We start from the raw sequence: 19,625 nt of genomic DNA on the forward strand, positions 1-19,625 counted from the left end.
GAACTGGTTCCGGGGACAAAGCTTTTTAGGTTGTGGCATCACGACACAGAGCAAGGCTGGCCCTCTGGTTAAGTCAATACATCTTGACTTTATTGCAGACTCTGCCATAGAGACCACGTGACACTTTGCCTTTCCGAACAGCAGTTCCCTGTGTGTAACAGGGTTGTAGTGAGCATAAATTACTGTACGTTTGTGAGGCACTACCTCCCTAGATTGTGACTTGAGGGATCTTGGTTTACTTAAAGCCAAGCCTGTGCAGTGTAACCAGAGCTAAGCTACAGAGCAGCTATTTCAGTACTTCCATTAATTAATGCTGACCGTGGCATGTTGGGTGAACGTGTTGGCTTGGACAAAAACGTGCTCACAAATTGAACACCACTCAGGTACTAGATAAGAATTTCTTTAAAATTTATTGGACTAATTGTGTTACATTCAATATTTGATGTGTTTCTTCTGGACAAATAATTGGCCTAAATACATACAAGCCTTTGTGCCTTCCCTAAACAAATAAGAGATAAAGTACTAGAGACAAGAGAACATAGTTCACATCTTCATATTTACAGTTTGCCTTTACTTTACAACTTAGCGCCAGTAATATTTACAGAAAAATACAATAGAAACAAAAAGATCATGTCTTGGCAACATACAGAAGTTCACACAAAGTGTACATGATTTTAAGCACATGATACCTGGCAATCGCATTTCAAACCAGTCCTGCTAAAACGCGGTGTGGAAACAGTATACGTTTGGTTCCTTCAAAAACATCAACCTTTAAACGGTGTGATCATTGAATCATATCTAACTTTTTCTCACCATTAAAAGTCAAATTTAGTTTGCTATCCTTTGGGCTAAACATCCAGAACACTGCATGAGAGAAATACACAGCTATCTGTTGTGAAGCCAGTAGTTCGATTAGTTAGGCTACAAAGGACTAGCTTTGCTTCCTACAATTTCTCTGAGGATGCTGTCCACAAAGGTATCTAATCTTTCACTGACATGCATTTTCCCATTCATTTGCTGTAAATTTGTAATACCCTTAAGTACTTTTTACAAAGATACTTTATAACTCTTTAAATTAGATGTAAGATCCTAAAATTATTGCAACTCTAAGACAGAAATGCTAACAAGATGACAGTATGTTACCTTTTCTCAAATTCTATTGAAATAATTTATCATTAAAGGGGTACTCTCAGTTTAAACATTTTTACAAACCCCTAATAGAACGTTTTCAGGATATAAAAAGGGAAAAAAGGAATATTTAAATTGAGACCTGTGTAATGTTTGTAACCCAAATATTGTAGTGCTATCCTGGTGCCTGAGACTAGACTGAAAATAAACTATATGCAAGTGAAACAGTCAATATGTTGTCTAGCAAGAATGAAATGCAAGTAGTAAGTAAGCCATGTAAGCGTTAAGAAAATTTTGTGTGCGCGGGAGGGAGGGGGTTAATTTTCAGTTGTAATAATGTATGGTGTTGTTAGAAACATGTAAGGAAATCTGGATTTTTAATCTGCCAGTGTTCCTTTAAGCATGGCCAAGTCAAATCTCTCTTATGTGGTCTAACAATTTGGTGGTAAATACTCAGGGTGATATGCTGGATCTACTAAGGAGTCGTTATGTATTTGTGTAATCACTACAGTTTTATATTGGACAGTGTTTCTCCAGAAGTTCTACCCTTCTCACTATTTCAGACAAGTGAAAAACCATTAATGGCCAAGCCGTAACAGTCACGTGGTGACGTGTTAAACAGCCAATTGTAAAACCAAATTAAGATTGTGTCAGTAAGGTATAAAGCCCTGTTCCCCAGGCTCTGGATAAATACAGCAGTGATACGGGTATGGTCATGTCCCAGTTGAACTTAGAGACTCAAAAATAAACCATGAAATGGTCTTCATCCAACAGCAGATCTTTAATCTTTCTAAAAATAAAACGTGAAGACTATTCGGCTATCTTGGACTGAACATCACAAAAAATACCCATGTCCCTCTCAGTACAGCTGTCTTGATGTTTCAGACACTTTTATTCAGGCCTGAATAACGGACAGACTGATGTCTTTTGCAGCTCATTAGTCCATATGTGAACTACTGGCTTTATCTAGACTATTCTTACATTGGTCAAACATATATGGTGGTTTGTTTTTTAAAAACAGTTCTTGATAATGTGCAGACATTTGATTGCTCAACACGTTTATTACACCACTTCAGTATACATGCACTGGTCATGCCATTTAATCGGTGGACTAAATGTGTTTGGTCATATTAGATCAATAGGTACATAAAGACCGTGGGTAAATTTAGTGCTCATGCACTGAACGAGCATTGGCAAGATGCTACACAAGCTTCCCTCTACAGTTCTACCACTGGACTTCATGTCCGACCTGCAGCAACACCTTTGCTATTTGAATCCTGGGCATGGCAGGACAAGCAAGGACAAGCAATCACGCAAACGTTTGCAGTGTTTCTTTGTGGTCTCATTTTTCACTTGTGATCCACCTGGATTTGAACCCAGATTCCCAGAGGTGAGTGACTAGTACACTAGCCCACTGTAAGGAGCACACTCCATCACCCAACCCCCCCTTTGTCACAGCCTCAAAAGTTCTTTCAGGTGGATTTTTAGGGCACTTTTTCAATTTATTCTTTGTAAAAGACCACTTCTTGTTACATTAGTATTGTGCGATGAAATACTTTCCTTACTAAGCCTGTTTTGAAGTCAGAACTGTTGCAAAAAGTAACTTTCAAAAATAGAAAAGTTAAATAAATATCAAAACTTATTGTGATTTGCATTAGAAGTCTCAATGTCTTTTCATAATAAACTGTAGGGCCTGCCAAACTCCTCATCTCTACACCAAATCCTCTCTGCTGATCTACTGTTCTCAGAAGAGACCACACATCACCACCTGTGCTCTGACTGCTTCAGCTATTCATCATTGCAATGCAAATTAAATTTTTTGTGGGTGGGGGAGAAGAGGAATCCTGAACAGTGTATTACTCTTTTCTGCATCACATTACAGTGGATTTTGGAATTTCCAATACAATGTTTGTCAATCTGACTTCTGCCTCCCAACACGTCCCTCGGTGTGAGTTTGTGCACTGCATAAAACAATTTTGGTATCCTAATGTAAAGGCAGATTCCTAGAAAGGGGCTGTGCACTATGAACCCAGCAGAGGGGAAAAGTTCTCTCTGAAGAGCAAAGGAACTCAAATGGAAGCCAGTTGCTTCGCAGAGAACAAAACGGGCATCAACAGTCACAGAATGCGAAACCCACATTTCATGCTACAGGCCTGTTTTACTTGGAACTAAAATATGCATATTTAACTGTTCGTTTAGAACACAGAAAAGGGAGGGTCTACGGTTCTGAAGAAAACGTTTGACTTGTGCTCACTAAAATGAGGGAATAGAGGAGTTTAGAGCTTACAAACCCTCTCCTTGCTGTAAAAGGCAACTGGCCACTTTCATCAGTCCTTAGGAAAGGAAAGCACTTTCAGAAACAGTAGCCACTACTTGAGATGAACAAGCTAAAAGCACAGTGTCTTTATAGTATTTTATGTTGAATTATGAGCCAGATGTGCAATAGTCACTATAAAGGGGCTGTGGTAGCCTGGATCATCCCAGAGTGGAAGAGAAAGCACATTCAGCAGGGTGATTGTTCTTTAGGGCATAGTTTAACAGTTTGAGGAGCAGTCTGACACCTGCACAAATATCAAAGAGTTAAACATTCTTTAATGGGCAAGCCCCCAAATCTCTTCTCCCATTTCAGCAATAGTAAAGCAAATGTTCTGGACCACACTCAGAAATATGGCTCCTGATAACAGTCCTTGTACATACAGCTATCTAAACAGTCTTTCTGGAGACAGTCATTTTTTGATCTGATGGTAAGCAAGCAGGCAATTTAACCATTATAATGGGTTATTTAGTTAGCAGCATAAAACCAAATTGTATTAAAACCAAGTGACATTTTGCAACAGACCGTAATGCCTTAGCTTTGTTTATACACAAGTGCAAGACAACTCGGTTATCTAGTAGAAAAAAATTCTTGAAAGTAAGGTAATCTCAGGTTTTCTGTGTATACCTGGTATAAGTGTAAATATGCATAAAACTCAGTCATGCCGAACACCAGCAGTAATTCTGGAATTTATTGAGAGGTAACTATGAAATCACAGCACTTCAGCTATGGATTTCGTGACTTGATGTTTATGAACTAACCTTTTTCTCCTTCAGCTTGTTATAGAAGTTGAATGCGCTCCATCAAAGAAGTCTCTTCTATTGAGTTTGGATGTATTTTTAAGAACTTCTATTTAACTCCTTACGGTGGATGGTTAATGCTCCGAGATGGGGTCTCTCTTCCCCAGCAGGTGTGAAGGGAAGATGACTCTGTTCCTTTCTTCTTTTGTGCATGTGTGCATTTAGACAACTTTCATTCAGATGTGGGGGCCAGGTTTATTTGTATTTCATTTTCCATCCCCCTATGCAGAGATGGAGTTCTGTATTCAGTGTGTCCTTCTCACTGGATGAGATATTTATTTGTTCTTTCCTCTAATTAGGTGAGAATGAAGGTTGTGCTAAGAGATGTTGTTTTGAGTATCCAGGAGGACTGGTGTGGAATGCAGTGGTTGTGGGTTGTGGGTAGGTGAGCAGGCAAGGTAAGTTAATATCCCAGCTACCATGTTCTTGATTTCATGTCTTGTAAGGAACTGGTCTCAGGATTAGTTCTTGAACCGAATCTCCTGGAGCAGCGAGGAAGGAAGCCCCAGCTGTTAGTTCCTGAACCTATGCCTGGAACCCGTCATTTTCTGTGAACATGGGAGGCTATCAGGGCTGTATTCAAGCCTCTCTCAGACATACTTGCTATATTTTTTCTAACAGAATGGGAAAATGTTTAAATGGTGAAAGTGGTATAATTTCTGCCTCCTCTTGTGCAGGGGACATGGAGTTCCGTTCAAAGATGTGGTCTTATTAGGATGTTGAAGGTTGGGAGCCTATTCATTCCTGACTCCTCCTGCATGGTATCCACTGAGTCATTTCTCTCTACTCTGGAGGACTGAGGGGGAGATTTTTTGCAGGGTGGTTTGGGTTTTTTTGGTTGTCTAACTGTTTCGATTACTGTAGCCACCAAGCTCTGATCTAATTGTCCTGGAAGGATAGTGGTCTAGGGATTGCAGTTCTTGAGCCCAACCTCCTGGAAAAGTGAGGTATAAAACTCTGGCTCCAGCTGCTTGTTTCTGTATTTATTGACAATGTCAGCTATTTTCTGTTTTCGGCGGACATGTGGAGGGTTGTATGAATCACTTTCCAGCCTCTTTCTCCGACAAATATTTATTATGGTTTGTCTCACTAAGAAACCTGAAAGAGAAAAAGCAGTGTTAAGTTTAAACAAAATCAATCCCAGTTCTTCTCCTCTGCTTTCCCAGCTAGAGGACGGATATTTCAATCCGGGCTCTGTCCCAGCTATAGCCCAATGGCAACTGTTGTCAGTGCTCTGGGTAAGTGACCCTTGTTAAAGGGTAGCTAGTGAGGAATCACAACTTTCCACCACCAAGAGGCCCCTTTGTTATTAAACATTATTTTAAAAACAAATTTTCAATGTAATGCTTTAGAGATTGCCTGTTGGGCTCCTCGTTTGGCTGAAGCAGGGACTGCATGAAGGGCCACATCTGCTATCCCTTGACTGGCCAGCAAAAGAGAGTGGTTCGTAAACGGAGTCTCAGCCACCCCGAGTGAGGGAACATACTGCCTGCCCTGCTCTCCCAGTCCCAAGGGGCTGAATGCACCACCTCTACAGCACGTTGGCCCACCTGGGAGTCACGGGGAGCTCCAATCCTGGCCAACTCTCTCGCATGGCAGTGCAGAGAATGAAAGTACTCGAGTGTGTAAAACTTAAATCTGTTAAGGCCAAGTTCTCTGGGCCACCCCACCCCAGAGGCACAAAGCGAGGGAGGGACTGACTGCTTTTCTTTACCTGGCGATTCCCCCAGCATGGGGGAGCCCCAGTGGGAGGAGAAGTGACTAAAATCATCATTTTATTTTCAAAGTTTTCAGGCTGTTTGTGATATTTGGAGATTTAAAAGAAAGATGATTGAACAGTCAGATAGCAAAGGCACTACTAGGTTCCCACATATACCCTTTCACAAAACAGAACTTACCAAGAGCTCTCCTACTAACTATCATTCCATCCACCAGGGGGATGACCATGTTGAATTTCCCAGTAGCGCCTTGCACTTTTATCCTGAATAACCCAGTGTTTAAGGGATGGATGAAAACCACAGGAACTTCTCTTTCAGGAGTGGTTGATCTAAAGAAAAAAAACAAACCACTTGTTAAATTAGTAACACAGAGACAGTATTTTGAGAGAACATTTAAGGGAAGGGGAAAGGAGACAAGGTGCTTAGCAAGAACACTCAAAAATGGTCGGTAAATAAGTTTTTCTTTGTGCGAGATGGTCAATCACATTGTACACCACATAGCTGCTGAAAGTGCCACAACCTTTTAGGATGCCAGCAAAAAGGTGCCCGTGAGCCTGGCCAGTAAGAGTTTCCACTGTCCTGTGATCTGTACTTAAGAATGGTGGGATCACCTAGAACGCAGCGTTTAGAGATCTCTTTCTGTGACAAGATTCCAAAGTGCTGCAGACACCAATTTAATAAGTTTTAAGCCATTTTATAAGTGAGTAAAACAGAAGTCGAGAGGGTTCGGTGGCTGGTCACACAGCCAGAGAAAAAACCCCAAATTGTCTGATTCCCAGCCTCATAGTCTAACCCCTGCAACAGAAGAGTCCTTTCATTAGTGGCCAGAGAAAAAGGAAGACTGAAAAACCACGTGAAGAACTTCACTGCATCATTCTGAACAAGACCACATCTTTGACGTCGTTCTCATGCAGCTGTCTTAAGAAAACTGAACAAAGCTAATGTAGCCAGTCAGGAACTATTTTGAAGCCCCACATAAGCGATTGCTCGCAAAAAGTAGAAAAATTGTAATGAAAAGAAATTCGAAGTCCTACCTTAGGGAAGTGCTACTATTTGATGTAGTTTCTACACCAGTGCTGGTCTCAGAAACCAGATCAGAGAGGGGAAAGTTTTCTGGAAGAAAAAGAAGTTTACAGTACAGGTTAAGTATTCACTTATACAAATTTAGACAGAAATCAAAACAACTAAGTTTAGATAATTTAAATGCAAACTACAGTGGTAAATCACAATCTACTATTTACCTAAAAACAAAATTCTATTTAATAAAATATTTCACATACAACTCAGTTACTGGCCCTGTTATTACATTAATTCATTATAAAAAGAAGAAGAAGTTCTACACACCTATATCATCATAACGTTCAACCCAGACCACAGACACCTTGGTTTCAGGTCCCATTGGTGGAATGGTCCGGCCCTGAGGCAACTTCTTTGATCTGGAAGTAGGACTGAGCTGTTTTGAAGAAGAGTAGAGTACAGTGGCATTTACAAAACAATGAAAATTAAATTAAACATTTAAACAAGCAACAATACTGTAGTCACTCTTAAGACATTTTTGGACATCAGAGAGACAAGAGGTGCACCGCTAGGAAGCACATGTGACAGCCACAAGATGGAGCTGTCATTGTTTAGGCTACAGCTTCAGGGTAGTTTTCAGCCTATTATAAGCCATGATTTGGGGTTTTTTTCACACTTGGTTTATAACACTTATTTTTATTGCTTGGGAGGTTAACATTGAAATCTGTTGATGAACATCTCTCCATTTACTTTGTTGCTATCGTCTGAGTTCAACTGGTTGAACTAACATCCTGGTTCATTCATATAAACACCGTGACATACTCCTGTGCTATTATGGAAGCCTACACATCATTCTTTGCAGCCCACAAGCTATGATGCTGCTCTGAAAACGGCAATGGGGTACTGTATCTTTCTTGTCTCAACGACTCCAGAGCAAATTTGCTCAGTTAACAAATAAAAAGATTTTTCTTAATTCCCTATATTGCAAACTCATTCTGGAATTGAAAGCTGACCAGAGTTCTTTCTGGCTCACAAAAATCAATCAAAGATTCTGCCATCAGTTTACACATTATCAGCCCCACTGAAAACAGACACAGCTGTAAGTAACTTAAGGTAGAATCTGATGCTGCAATGGGAACGCAGCTCAGAATGCTGGGGATGATGTGTACAGCAGAATCCAGCTCCTTTTCCCATAGCAACAGGGGATCAGCAGTGCTAATGGAAGCAAAAGGCAGTCAAACTTATTTTAGTCACTAGAGTATGACCACAGAAGTGTGGACGAAGGAAGGAAGAGCCGGGGAATGGGCATCAGACCTTTTTAGTTCTCTTACTGGTGTGCCACTAACTCAAGTTACCCTCTTGTGCCTCACTGATTCCACTGTGCAAGGGCATTGCTCAGAGACAGTCAGATTCAAGGTTTTTAAGGTACTTTAAGATCCTATAATGAAAGGTGCTAGGAAGGCAAAGGAGTGATATGAAAAATATTTCACACATGTTAAAAAAAGTTTGACCCTCTCGCCTATCAAACCCAAATGGTTTTATTTTAACCTTTCAAACAGATACACACACAGTCCTGTAACAGTGGAGGGGGATATTTTCAAACACATAAAAGGCAACTGGACTTGCAACTCCCATTGACTTTCAAGGGAAGTTGGGCGCCCAAAGGTCATTGGCCATTGAGTGCTTTGGACATTAGAAGAGATTTTGTTCTGAACTAAGTTATGAGCAAGGAAAACATAAGGCAGCCAGTTGGAAAATTCCATCAATTCGGGGGGCGTGTGTGTGTGTGGGTGTGCGCGCGCTCTCCCCAGGGTTACCTGCCAATTGTGTTTCTTAGGGAACCTATGTTTTTATGTAAGAGTATCTAGCCCTTCAGGTTCTTGAAGGCAGTCATCGAAATGTAAATGGAGATAGCAACGGCCTGGAATCTGCAGACACATGAGCTGGAGGAGGCTGCAGAGTTCTCATCCTACTTGGAGCAGCTGGTAGTACAGCTGCAATATTACACTGAGATCACAAAGGAGAGAAGGCAGTAAAATGTGCCTATTCCATGTATTCATACCATAAGCATCTAGGACAAGATCACCAGGGGGTCTTGGCACCAAGCTAGTCTTTCACATTTCCCTCTCCTATCATGTGCCACACTCTGGATGTCATACGACCTACACTTGTTTGTGACCAGCCACTGGGAAGTAGCTCCTTGGCAGCTATTTCTCAGTGGTTTGAGATATTTGTATTCAGTCACTGCATCAATACACAGCCTAGTAGATATAATTGCCTAGTTGTCAACATTAATCTTACCACTGCTGATTGTACCAGAATTATCCTGTTCTAATGAAGTTGGATAAACCTGACACATCTTGGTGATCCTTCATTTGAAAGGATATTCTATCGTAATAAGGCTGCAAGTGAAAAACATGCAAAAAAAGTCTTCTCTATCTCACTAATTTGGATAACTGACCATACGAACACTACTTTTACCCTGTTATTTTTAGACAGTAACATTAGGCAGATGTTGATCCCCCATTGTGGTAGGCAGGGGTTAGTGATTTTCTATAGAAATACATCCAGCAGCATCAAGACAATACTGATCAATGGACCCTCATCATTCAGGGTTTGGGGTATGAGACTCTAAAAGCAGATAGTGCCATGCAGAACAGGCAATGTCAGGAATAATCTTGCCAGAGATAGACTGTCCCTGGTCATAGCATTCAGACATCTCTCCATAGTTATGGTTGCAGCTAGTTCAGGGCCCACTGCTGCAATCTGATCTGTGCGGGTGGGCAGACAGGCAGACCCTTGCAGCCACAAGAAACTCTACTGACTTCAATGGGGTTCTATTATCTACATGGATCAGATTACTGGCTCTGGGCTTTATGAAGCGCATTTTGATTCTAGTCCTCCCCGTCAAATACCTTTAAAAGGTTAATTGGACCTGAAAGTTTCCACATGCTGTCTTTAGCCAAGAAACATGTGCTTTTATTTTCAAAGTTTTCAGGCTGTTTGTGATATTTGGAGATTTAAAAGACAGATCACATTTTTGAAAATAATGTTGATGTTTTTGGTCACATTATCTCTCAAAAATGGTCAGTCAGGAAACTTCAAAACTTGTCAAATTCAAGAGTCCTTGAGGAGATGCAATGTCATCTGAAGAGAACTGGGGGTTTAGGGTTGGAAAAACACAAAATATAACCCTAACTTAGGATGTCCAGGCTTTCTAATGGTTTTAAAAACACAAACTATAATGTTTGCTTACTGTCTCTACCTAAGCTCCAGTTTGGCCAAGACTTGTGCCCTGGAATATATGCTGCAATAAATGTAACAATCACTTACCTAAGCTTCTAGCCTGTTACCTTGTCAGTTCTCATGAACTAAGGCGACTGGATCCAGACAGAACTGACACACTGACACAACAACTAGTACAGTTGGGGTAAAAAAATTGCCTGTCCCCATCCCCTCCCATTCTGGTTGTGTGTGGAAGGAGGACAAATGTGGGCATTTCCTAACTCCAGGATCACAATAAGTATACAGCTCTACTCATTAGGAAGGACATATTCTTCCTCCTCATATTGCCCTGATTCCCCCTGCGATGACCAGCCTCCAAAGGGCAAGGAAGAATTGCATCTGCTTCTAGGCTTTAGTTACTGCAGCGACAACAGGCTCTCTGTATGAGGTACTCACAAAGCGGCATGTTTAGCAGGCATTTGTTTTTAAGTGGATAAACATGTCAGATTGAAGTCCCTGTGCTTCTCATTGACTCAGGGTACTAGAGACCTAAGGGACCACTGAAGTCAGACCAACTTAAAGATGGAAGTTTCATATGCTACTGCCTTACACAAAGAAAGGTTCTTTGCAGACAAATATACATGGAAGGCAATTGCAATTAGTTACATCATATGTTTTATCAGCTAATGCAATATATACCTTAAAGCAGAATCAAGAAATTTTGTTTAAAATGTTTAAGGTCTCAAATCAGTAACTGAATGTACTGTGACAAGGTCGGGCCAGATGGCTACAGGAGAGTAATAGAAGGCAGATATATTAGCCCCAGGCTAAGTAGGTCCCTTTTCCCCGGGTAAGGTAACAGGGAAGGTTCCAGAACAATCAGGAACCTTCTGGAGACAATTAAGATGACAGGCCAATTAGAACACCTGCAGCCAATCAAGAAGCTGCTAGAATCAATTAAGGCAGGCTAATCAGGGCACCTGGGTTTAAAAAGGAGCTCACTTCAGTTTGTGGTGTGTGTGTGAGGAGCTGGGAGCAAGAGGCACTAGGAGCTGAGAGTGAGAACGCAGACTGTTAGAGAACTGAGGAGTACAAGCATTATCAGACACCAGGAGGAAGGTCCTATGGTGAGGATAAAGAAGGTGTTGGGAGGAGGCCATGGGGAAGTAGCCCAGGGAGTTGTTGCTGTTGCACAGCTATTCCAGGAGGCACTCTAAACAGCTGCATTCCACAGGACCCTGGGCTGGAACCCGGAGTAGAGGGCGGGCCCGGGTTCCCCACAAACCTCCCAACTCCTGAGCAGACACAGGAGGAGTTGACCTGGACTGTGGGTTCATGAAAACGGCCAAACTGAGGGCTGCTGTGAAGCTCCAAGGTGAGCAAATCCGCCAAAAAGCGCAAGACCCACCAAGGTAGAGCAGGAACTTTGTCACAACACGTTTAGACTTTGGGCCAGTGTTTCATATAAGGAATGTGTAGTTTCTACAAATCCTTCACTTACAAAGTTATGACAGGATTGGTTCTGTACCCACCATAAACAGAACTCTTCCATGCTTGTAACTTCAGCTGCTGCTGCAGGACTCAGCACCTTGAACTTTACACATGTGCTGTAACTAACATGGGATTTTAAACAGAGCAGGTGGGAAAACTTTGCGATTTCAATACATACTGGTCCATTCTGAATTTCTACAATATGGGTTAGATTCTAACCAGTTTCATAGGTATGACATGCCAGTGTTCTCTGGACATGTTTCATGAGTTTGGGATGTAGACCAAGGGTTAGAATATTTAATCTAACAGTAGGATTTTAAATAAATATATATATATATATATATATATATATATATATATATATATAAATACTATGACCTAGCAATCTCCCTACTGCTATTGCAACTGTGGGCATCAACAAAATCAGAACAGAGACTCCAGATTGCTGTTAATAATCACTAAGGCCTATTGATGAAGAGTTTCAAATTCTAAAAAGCTGGATTACAAATATCAGTGCTATAAACATCTACTGTATTTGCTGTAGAAACATAACAATTTGCACACAATACAGCCCTTTGCTGCAAATGATATGTTGCCTTACCCGCTGTGAGGAATTGAGATTGTCTGTATGATTGGGGAAGAGTTCAAGCGTCAGAGATGGCTGCTTTAGTATCCCAGGCAGAAGATCCATGTTAGAGTCACTTTCTTGGTCTGAGACATTGCTTTCCAATGAATCAGCTGAAAGCCAAAAGGAAGAGGAAAGAATGTTTTCCTTCTGGCAAAAAAGGTGAAGTTTAAGATTCTGAAGTTAAATATGCCCATGATTACTCAGAGTACACAGCAAGGCTACACATATTGCTAAAAATGGGACAGGGTGGGGAAAAAACATTCCAAATCCAAGACAGGGTGTGAAGAAGAATGATAAGAGAAAAATATCAAAAGCTTGTTTCAAAGAAGCACTTGCCTTTTACAGAGCCCTCTAGCCGGTGTGTCATTAAGCTATCCTAGTAACCCCAGCCAGTTCCACAGAGAGTCAACACTTCAGTCAACAGAAACAAAGGCTGTTGAATAATCTAATAAGACTACCATGAGACATGACCCTTGTCCTTCATTAGGAGGTGATCAACAACCATAGATTTCTCTGCAGTCTTGAAGTTATGCTCAGGTCTCAAGCCAGACTGATAAGGGACAAAGAAACTGTAGGAAACTAGAGGACAGTAAAGTTAGCCAGTCACTGCTAACCTGATCATCCACCCTTTTCCTTGGCAGTTTTCTAGACAAGGAGGAAGTAGACCGCGCTTGACATCAGGAAAGATGGTATCTCGAGCAGACTCTAAACTGACTGGCCCTTTTCCTTCACAAAACAGGAGACCTTGGCAATCCTAGTTAACAACAGATCCAAGCACTCTCTTCCCCCCTCCTCCACTTTTCAACAGCCATGTGTGGCAAGAGTCCATCTCCCAGATGGTAAAGAGAAGACCATTCACCACACTCAAAACTTTGGTCAGCAAAATGTAAGTGATACTTGACCAAAGCTAGCAGTTGGTTTGCCACCGTTTGTTCTGACATTGCAAATTGTATTTGCAACACATACAGGATTTTCTTTCACTATTTATTTAGATTTACATAAAACAGAGTTAGTGCCTATCCAGATACTTATATAAATCTCAAAATATTAGATTTCCAGTGAGACCTGAAGGTCAAGAGACCTACCTATTTAGGATTCTGAGGGTGGTGAATTAGCGTGCGCTCTAAAATTCAGGGCCCCTCTCAGAGAATGCCCTGCCAGTGAGTATGGGAGCTCTAGAAACTGAGAGAAGCTAAGATCACTAGGCATGGGGGGGGGGTCTGCTTTTGACAATGTCCCATTAGGTTTCATGTTTCCTATGCAGTACGATTTCTCACCCTCCAAGTCTAGCATTCTCTCATTTCTGAGTTCATCTGGGTACTGGGGCGCAGCAGAGAAACAGCTGGATGGAATGGGCAGGGTTGGTTGGTGTGGCAGCTGGATTAAGTGATACTGTAGTTAGCAGAGAATGGGGAGGAAGGTTTGGGTGGAGAGGGAAGAGCGTGCGTATGTATGCATGCTCCAGTGGAGCGGGAACAACGGACTGGATGAGAGATCTAAAGGGACCCCTGAGAGAGAGAGAGAAGCTGGAGATTAGGCCAACAGGGGCTAAGAGACAAGGTGTGTTCAGGGGAGGGGAGGGACATCTGGCAGTGCAGACAACAGCACAACCACCCTTTGATCCAAGAGCGACTCCACTGCATATTTTGGGGTAAAGGGTTAGCAAATGCTCTAATTCTTGGAGCGCATAATTAAGCGGGTATTTCTCCATGCGCGTCCTAGGGGCACATTATCCAAGAAAACCCCCCCAAAGCAATCCACTGCCTGCAGAGCTGCTCTGAACTCACGAGCTCTGCAGACAGGTGCATATTGGAATCACAGCCGCGGTGCAGGGGGTGCCATCCCCTATTCTACGACAAGCTCAGGAGACTGCACTCCTGCAGTGAAAACCTGAGTGGCCGCTCAAGGCTTGGGCTCCATCACACGAAGGAGCGGGAAATAGATGATATTGCCACAGCAGGATTTTTTTTTTATTATACATTTTAGGAACCAATTTTGTAACAAATCACTTACAACTGACACTGCTGATTTGATCCTTCCCCCCCATTTATTTAGTGAAGAATCTGTATTTGGGGCTGTGTTTCTAACTGGGGCCTCTGGGTGCGCTAGTAACATACATATTAAGTTATCTCTGTTAACACAGGCCTGGGTCAAACAAGAGCTATGTAAACAAAGTGTTTTTAAAAACACACATAGCATGTATACAGTGATCTTACTTAAGGACTCCACTGGGGAAGGAACAACGAATGCTATTTCTGTAAGAGCATCAGCATAATACAGAACCTTCTTCTGCCCATTGAATATGCTCGGTCCAGTGTCTTCTGAAGAAACAATTTCATCTGAGAAGGAAGAAACAAAAGTTAAGTCAAAAGAAAGAGCTCCACAACTCCTTATGCACTTCACCAATAAAGGACTTGCAAGCACCAGGACTCACCTGGGGTAAAGGAGTAAAAGAAAGAAGTTAAGATGAAAGCCAAAGTGCACACTCAAATCTAGTTATTACCATGTAACAACCACAGCCGTGGCAATCTTTAAATTGCCTACTTATCCCCTTCCGTACTTGTTTACTAAGAGTACAATTAATCCCTGGCCATATTGCAGTCTCCCCACAGATATTTGTGGACAGCTATGTTTCCTCCCCTGAATGAATGCCCTCAGCTCTCTAAACCTGCCCACTCATTTCATCATTAATAGCTTTCCTCTGGTGGTCTCCAATTTATCTCTATTGACTGAAATGTGGTGGCCAAACTGGAATTCAAGATTCCAACTACGGCCTAGTCAGAGCAGAATAGTTTCCTCACTTGTTTGACACTGCTATTACTACAGCCCAATAAAAATACTACCCTTCTTGCAGCACTGCATGGTTGGCCACTCAGTTATCAACTCATCTAAACTCTATATCAGGGCCGTCAGACATATAGACCACAGACCAGATCCAGCCTGGATGATGTATTTGTGGCTCTCATGACATTTAGGCTCTCCAGAATCTTGCCTTTACATTTAAAAAAAAGGTTTGAGCAATCATAGTTGCAAAGAAAACCTTCCAAAGTGTAAACCAACACACCGATGTCTACCAAAGTCTCTGGACAGCCTGATACAATATCTCTGAGGGGTGTGAACTGCCACGTTCTCCAATCATCTCCTTGGAGTACCAACACTAAAGCCCAAGAATACGTCAGCCTCCACACTGCATTGCTGACCATTTGAGCTGACAGAACAGGAAAATGGATGAGAATGAAGCCAGCAGGGAAGTGAGAGTTGCTGCTAGAAAGAAAAGCAGAATGAAGAACAAAGAACTCTCACAAAGAAAGGAAAAGGAAGAAAAAAAAAGAGGAGGAGAGAGAGGGCAGCAGTAGCAGTGGCCTAAAGGCAGCAATTTTTCCACTGAATGATACTGAATGTTACAATAAGGGACTAAATATTAAACATAATTACTACATATAGGCTGCATTCTCCCACTGCTCTCTCTTCAAACACCCACTGACAGCAGTGTGGGAACTAAGGGAGTATGAAGTCCTGAATTTATATCCTGGCCAATGGACCATAATTAAACATGGAATCCGATCCTCTCGTTAAAACGAGTTTGACACTCCTATATGGTACTTCTGAGTAGCCAATATTACCCTAGTCTATATTTTTGCTATTCCTTTCTATATGAACTGCTTTTAAGTTTATCTTGATCAAATCTCAATTTAATATATTTACAGCCAGTTTCTCAAGTCGCACAGTACATCCTGTGCACTGAGACACATGTCAAACCTCTGATTCTATCTGAATATTTGCTTGTATCACATCACATTAAACTCCACCCTCCATATTGTTAATTAAAATATGGAACAGGCATGGATGCAGAACTGACCTGACTCAATATCTCCTCCCAACAGTACACAAGAACATTATTGTTCTGTACTTCAGGTTTGTGCACTTCAGACTTAATTTTAAATAAATAACATCATTAAAAAGAAAAAAAAGTCTTGGGTATAATAAAAGCTGTACACCAAATACTAGCAAATGTAGGCAGACTTATATGGAAAGAAACAAGATTTACAATGCTCCAAGGAATTAGTACATCCCGAAGCAAGACATTTAAACAGCCTGTGCATTCTGAAAGAGCCACAGAGTTACAATTCACTAAACAAGTACCAGATCTTACCTTGCTCAGGTCTCTCTTCATCACTGCAACTGTTAATGGACCAACTTGTTGAAACATGACCAGTCCAACCAGGGTGCTTTCCCACATCTACGGCCCAGCCAAGAGACAGTAGGAATTCTAGGAAGTGTGGCTGAACATTTCTGGAAGACTCTACATTCTTCAGAATCTGCAACATATTCCAATTCACAATATGAACAGAAAGCTGGAGGCGGCAGTTTTCATTGAATTTTTCTATACAGCAAATGTGGTGCTGACAAAACGTCCTCTAATCATCCCTAGAGTAGTACAGTCTTGGCCACGTTACTCAGGTGCCTCAGTCTGGTTTTAAAGAACCTCTCTCTCTCGCTCTCTGAGTGACAATAGTTCAGTCTCCCTGACTTTCATTTCTCTTTGCTGAGACTGAGGGAGCCAATTACAAGTTGATGAGTTTGTTTGCTTTGTTTTGGGCAACACTGACATTTCCCACTCATTCCACACAGGCCCCAGGGCCCTAATCCTGTAATGAATACATCAGGAACAGACTTTTGAGCCAACACAAAGCCTCACTTAGTTCTGGGGTCTTTCTGTGCAAATCTCATTGCAGCACTGAGGCACAGAGATGTCTGCTGCCAATTAACCACTGCTGACCTGGATGAAACCTGAACAGTGATATAAAGGCAAGGCCCTATGTCTTACACAGCACATTAGACTGAAAATAATGCAGCAGGACCTACAGACATGTCCCCTTCACTCTCGCCTCCTGATCCTGTGCTGTATCATCAGTATGAAGTTCCTTGCTTATTCTTGGGCTTGGAAGGATTAGATTTTTAAATCAGTAAACTTCCACCATGCACACAAACTGATGAAAAAATATTTCCATAGATCGAGATTTACAGTCAGGCAAAGCAAGAAAAATGCTGCTTGAGAACTCCGTCTGATTTAGGGATATTTACATTGTGTATTTTGATATGTTGACAATGGGTGTTTTAATGGTTATAAAGGTGTAACTTTTTTGAATCTCAATGTCTGCTGCCATTTAATTATTATTGGCTGAACCCACCCATTAATTGCCCACAACTGAAAATGTAAAAAAAGAAAACACTACAAAAATGCTAAAAATGCTTAATTTTGTGCAACTGTGAAAATTTAAATCTATTTTACAAATGCTTAAAAATAAACACTGATATTATCCATCAAAACTATACATAAAAATCTAATTCTGCCACGCCTCGTTATTTTGAATCCGAGTTCAGTTTTACTCTCCCCTCCACACCCAGTTCCACAGGTTTTTTACAGAACGCACAAAGAGCTGCATTTTAGGTATCACTGAGGCCAGGTGGAGGTTTTGAAAAGCATATAGGAGACTGTGGAGCTTTTGCAGGCAGGAAGGGGTAGGAGGCACTTGTGGTGTTTAGCACATAGGAGACGGTTAGGTCTCCTGAAGAAGGAGGGGGATGAAGCTCATTTCTCTCTCTCCTTCCTGGGACATGGGAGAGAGGACTTTAAATATGGAGCAAGAAGGGTCTGCAGTATTCATACAGCACTAGCACACAGGGCCCCAGTGTGCTAGGGACTGTACAACCCGAACAATGTACTTACAGTGTCAGTAAGAGCCTCCTTGCACCCACCCATCCCAAGAGCCCCATTTCACCCTATCCACCAATGGATACACACATTACATGGAAGGCTTTGTTAACATGGTCAGCAGTGAGACAGTTAATGATAACATTCAGTGTTTGGTTATGGTTCAGCCGCATTGGATATGAGAGTTCACAAGTCTCAGAAGTATTGTTCTGGGCCATCTGCAAACACAGGCATACACAACTGAATGGGTTTATATCTCATTCACATTAGAAAGGCTGATCTTCAGAGCTCTAAATAAGGCTAGAGATGTTTTTAAGGAAAATTTACATTCTGGAGCATAACTATGTGGCTATTTTTTAAAAATAGCTATTGTGCAGCCATTTCCATTTGCCTGGATAAATAATTACATCATATGTGAGGCTCTACCAAAAGGCGAAAGAAGATCAAGGGTACTAACAGCCCTGCCCATAAAGATGGGACACAAGACCAGTTAGGTTGGAAAACTGTTAGTTGTCTGAAGTGTGTAGCATCTGGCAATACATTGTTATCACTGTGCTTCCTTAATGAAAGCCCAAGATTTGTTCAGAGTTTCAGAATTGTGCACACATTTCCAGATATAGAGATGAGCACACATTTGCACATGCACATGGGTGGTCAGATACACTACTTCCATACCACAACTAGGCAAGCAAATGCAACTCAGAAGATCAGGTTTTAACGACACAGACTTTACATGTATTTTAATCGTTCTGTTACTACATATGGACTATATTCACACAAAAATTTCTTTTGATACAGATAGACCGCTGAAAAACAATGTAGTAACATACTGTTTCTCAGCAATGTCCTATTTTAGTGTACCTTTATGCAGCTGTTTACCCAATGTATTTCTCATGGAACCTGTTCTTACACGATGATTCAAACTGCATAATTTTCTTTCAAAAAGTACTGAATACACTTTAAATTGCTGATATGTACCTATAAATCCATGGGAGAAGTGGTATATAGAAGCTGTACACAGACTCAAGTGAAAGCTAATTTTTCCTTAAGAGGACATAAAAGTGTAGGTATTTCCAATTCCTAAATATTTCAATTCTATTCAGCAGTTTGGACTGGTTGCATACTTGCCTAAAATCAACCATAAAATTTTAAAATTAAATACTATATTTAGAGAAAGGGGATTACAACCCCCTAACATATGCCAGCACATAATGCTGCTCATTACTACTTCAATTTACTATTCTGCCTCCATAGCACTCTGCTACAATATGTTTTTTTCCGGGTAGTTTTCGTATCAGTGATTTTCAAGGACTTTGTTGCGTGTGTACAGTGCTGTGTTGTACAGTAGTATAAGATGCTATGTGTGCATTACGATAGATTCAAAGCTGTTCTGTAACAGTCCATGAATACTGTATGTGACCTGGGATACTGGAATGTTTACCGTATGCATATGGGGTTAATTCAAGAGCAGGATGATCAAGAAATGTGGGCAAGAAGGAGGACAACAGCCCAGATAACTGCTCCTCAGCAAACTCCTGGGACTATTGACTCTAACATTACTCCCCCCACCCACACACACACAAATGTT

The 19,625-nt window shown here is 41.4% G+C and overlaps 1 protein-coding gene across 14 annotated transcripts in view; it reads right to left on the reverse strand.

The window, feature by feature from the left end:
• Positions 1-387: 387 nt before the first annotated feature.
• The window catches only part of RALGAPB (Ral GTPase activating protein non-catalytic subunit beta), a 112,789-nt gene continuing 93,551 nt past the window's right edge, over positions 388-19,625 (reverse strand). For all 14 annotated transcript variants that reach the window (XM_043526610.1, XM_037877287.2, XM_037877288.2 and 11 more), the window contains 7 exons: positions 16,475-16,640; positions 14,538-14,660; positions 12,295-12,431; positions 7,305-7,413; positions 6,995-7,073; positions 6,141-6,289; positions 388-5,340 (listed from right to left, as the gene is read on the reverse strand). In XM_043526610.1, coding sequence (XP_043382545.1) covers positions 5,147-5,340; positions 6,141-6,289; positions 6,995-7,073; positions 7,305-7,413; positions 12,295-12,431; positions 14,538-14,660; positions 16,475-16,640 — 957 coding nt within the window. In that variant the 3' untranslated portion in view covers positions 388-5,146. The remainder of the gene's footprint in view (positions 5,341-6,140; positions 6,290-6,994; positions 7,074-7,304; positions 7,414-12,294; positions 12,432-14,537; positions 14,661-16,474; positions 16,641-19,625) is intronic.

The sequence above is a fragment of the Chelonia mydas genome, chromosome 13 (assembly GCF_015237465.2).
Source record: "Chelonia mydas isolate rCheMyd1 chromosome 13, rCheMyd1.pri.v2, whole genome shotgun sequence".
Taxonomy (NCBI): Eukaryota; Metazoa; Chordata; order Testudines; family Cheloniidae; genus Chelonia; species Chelonia mydas.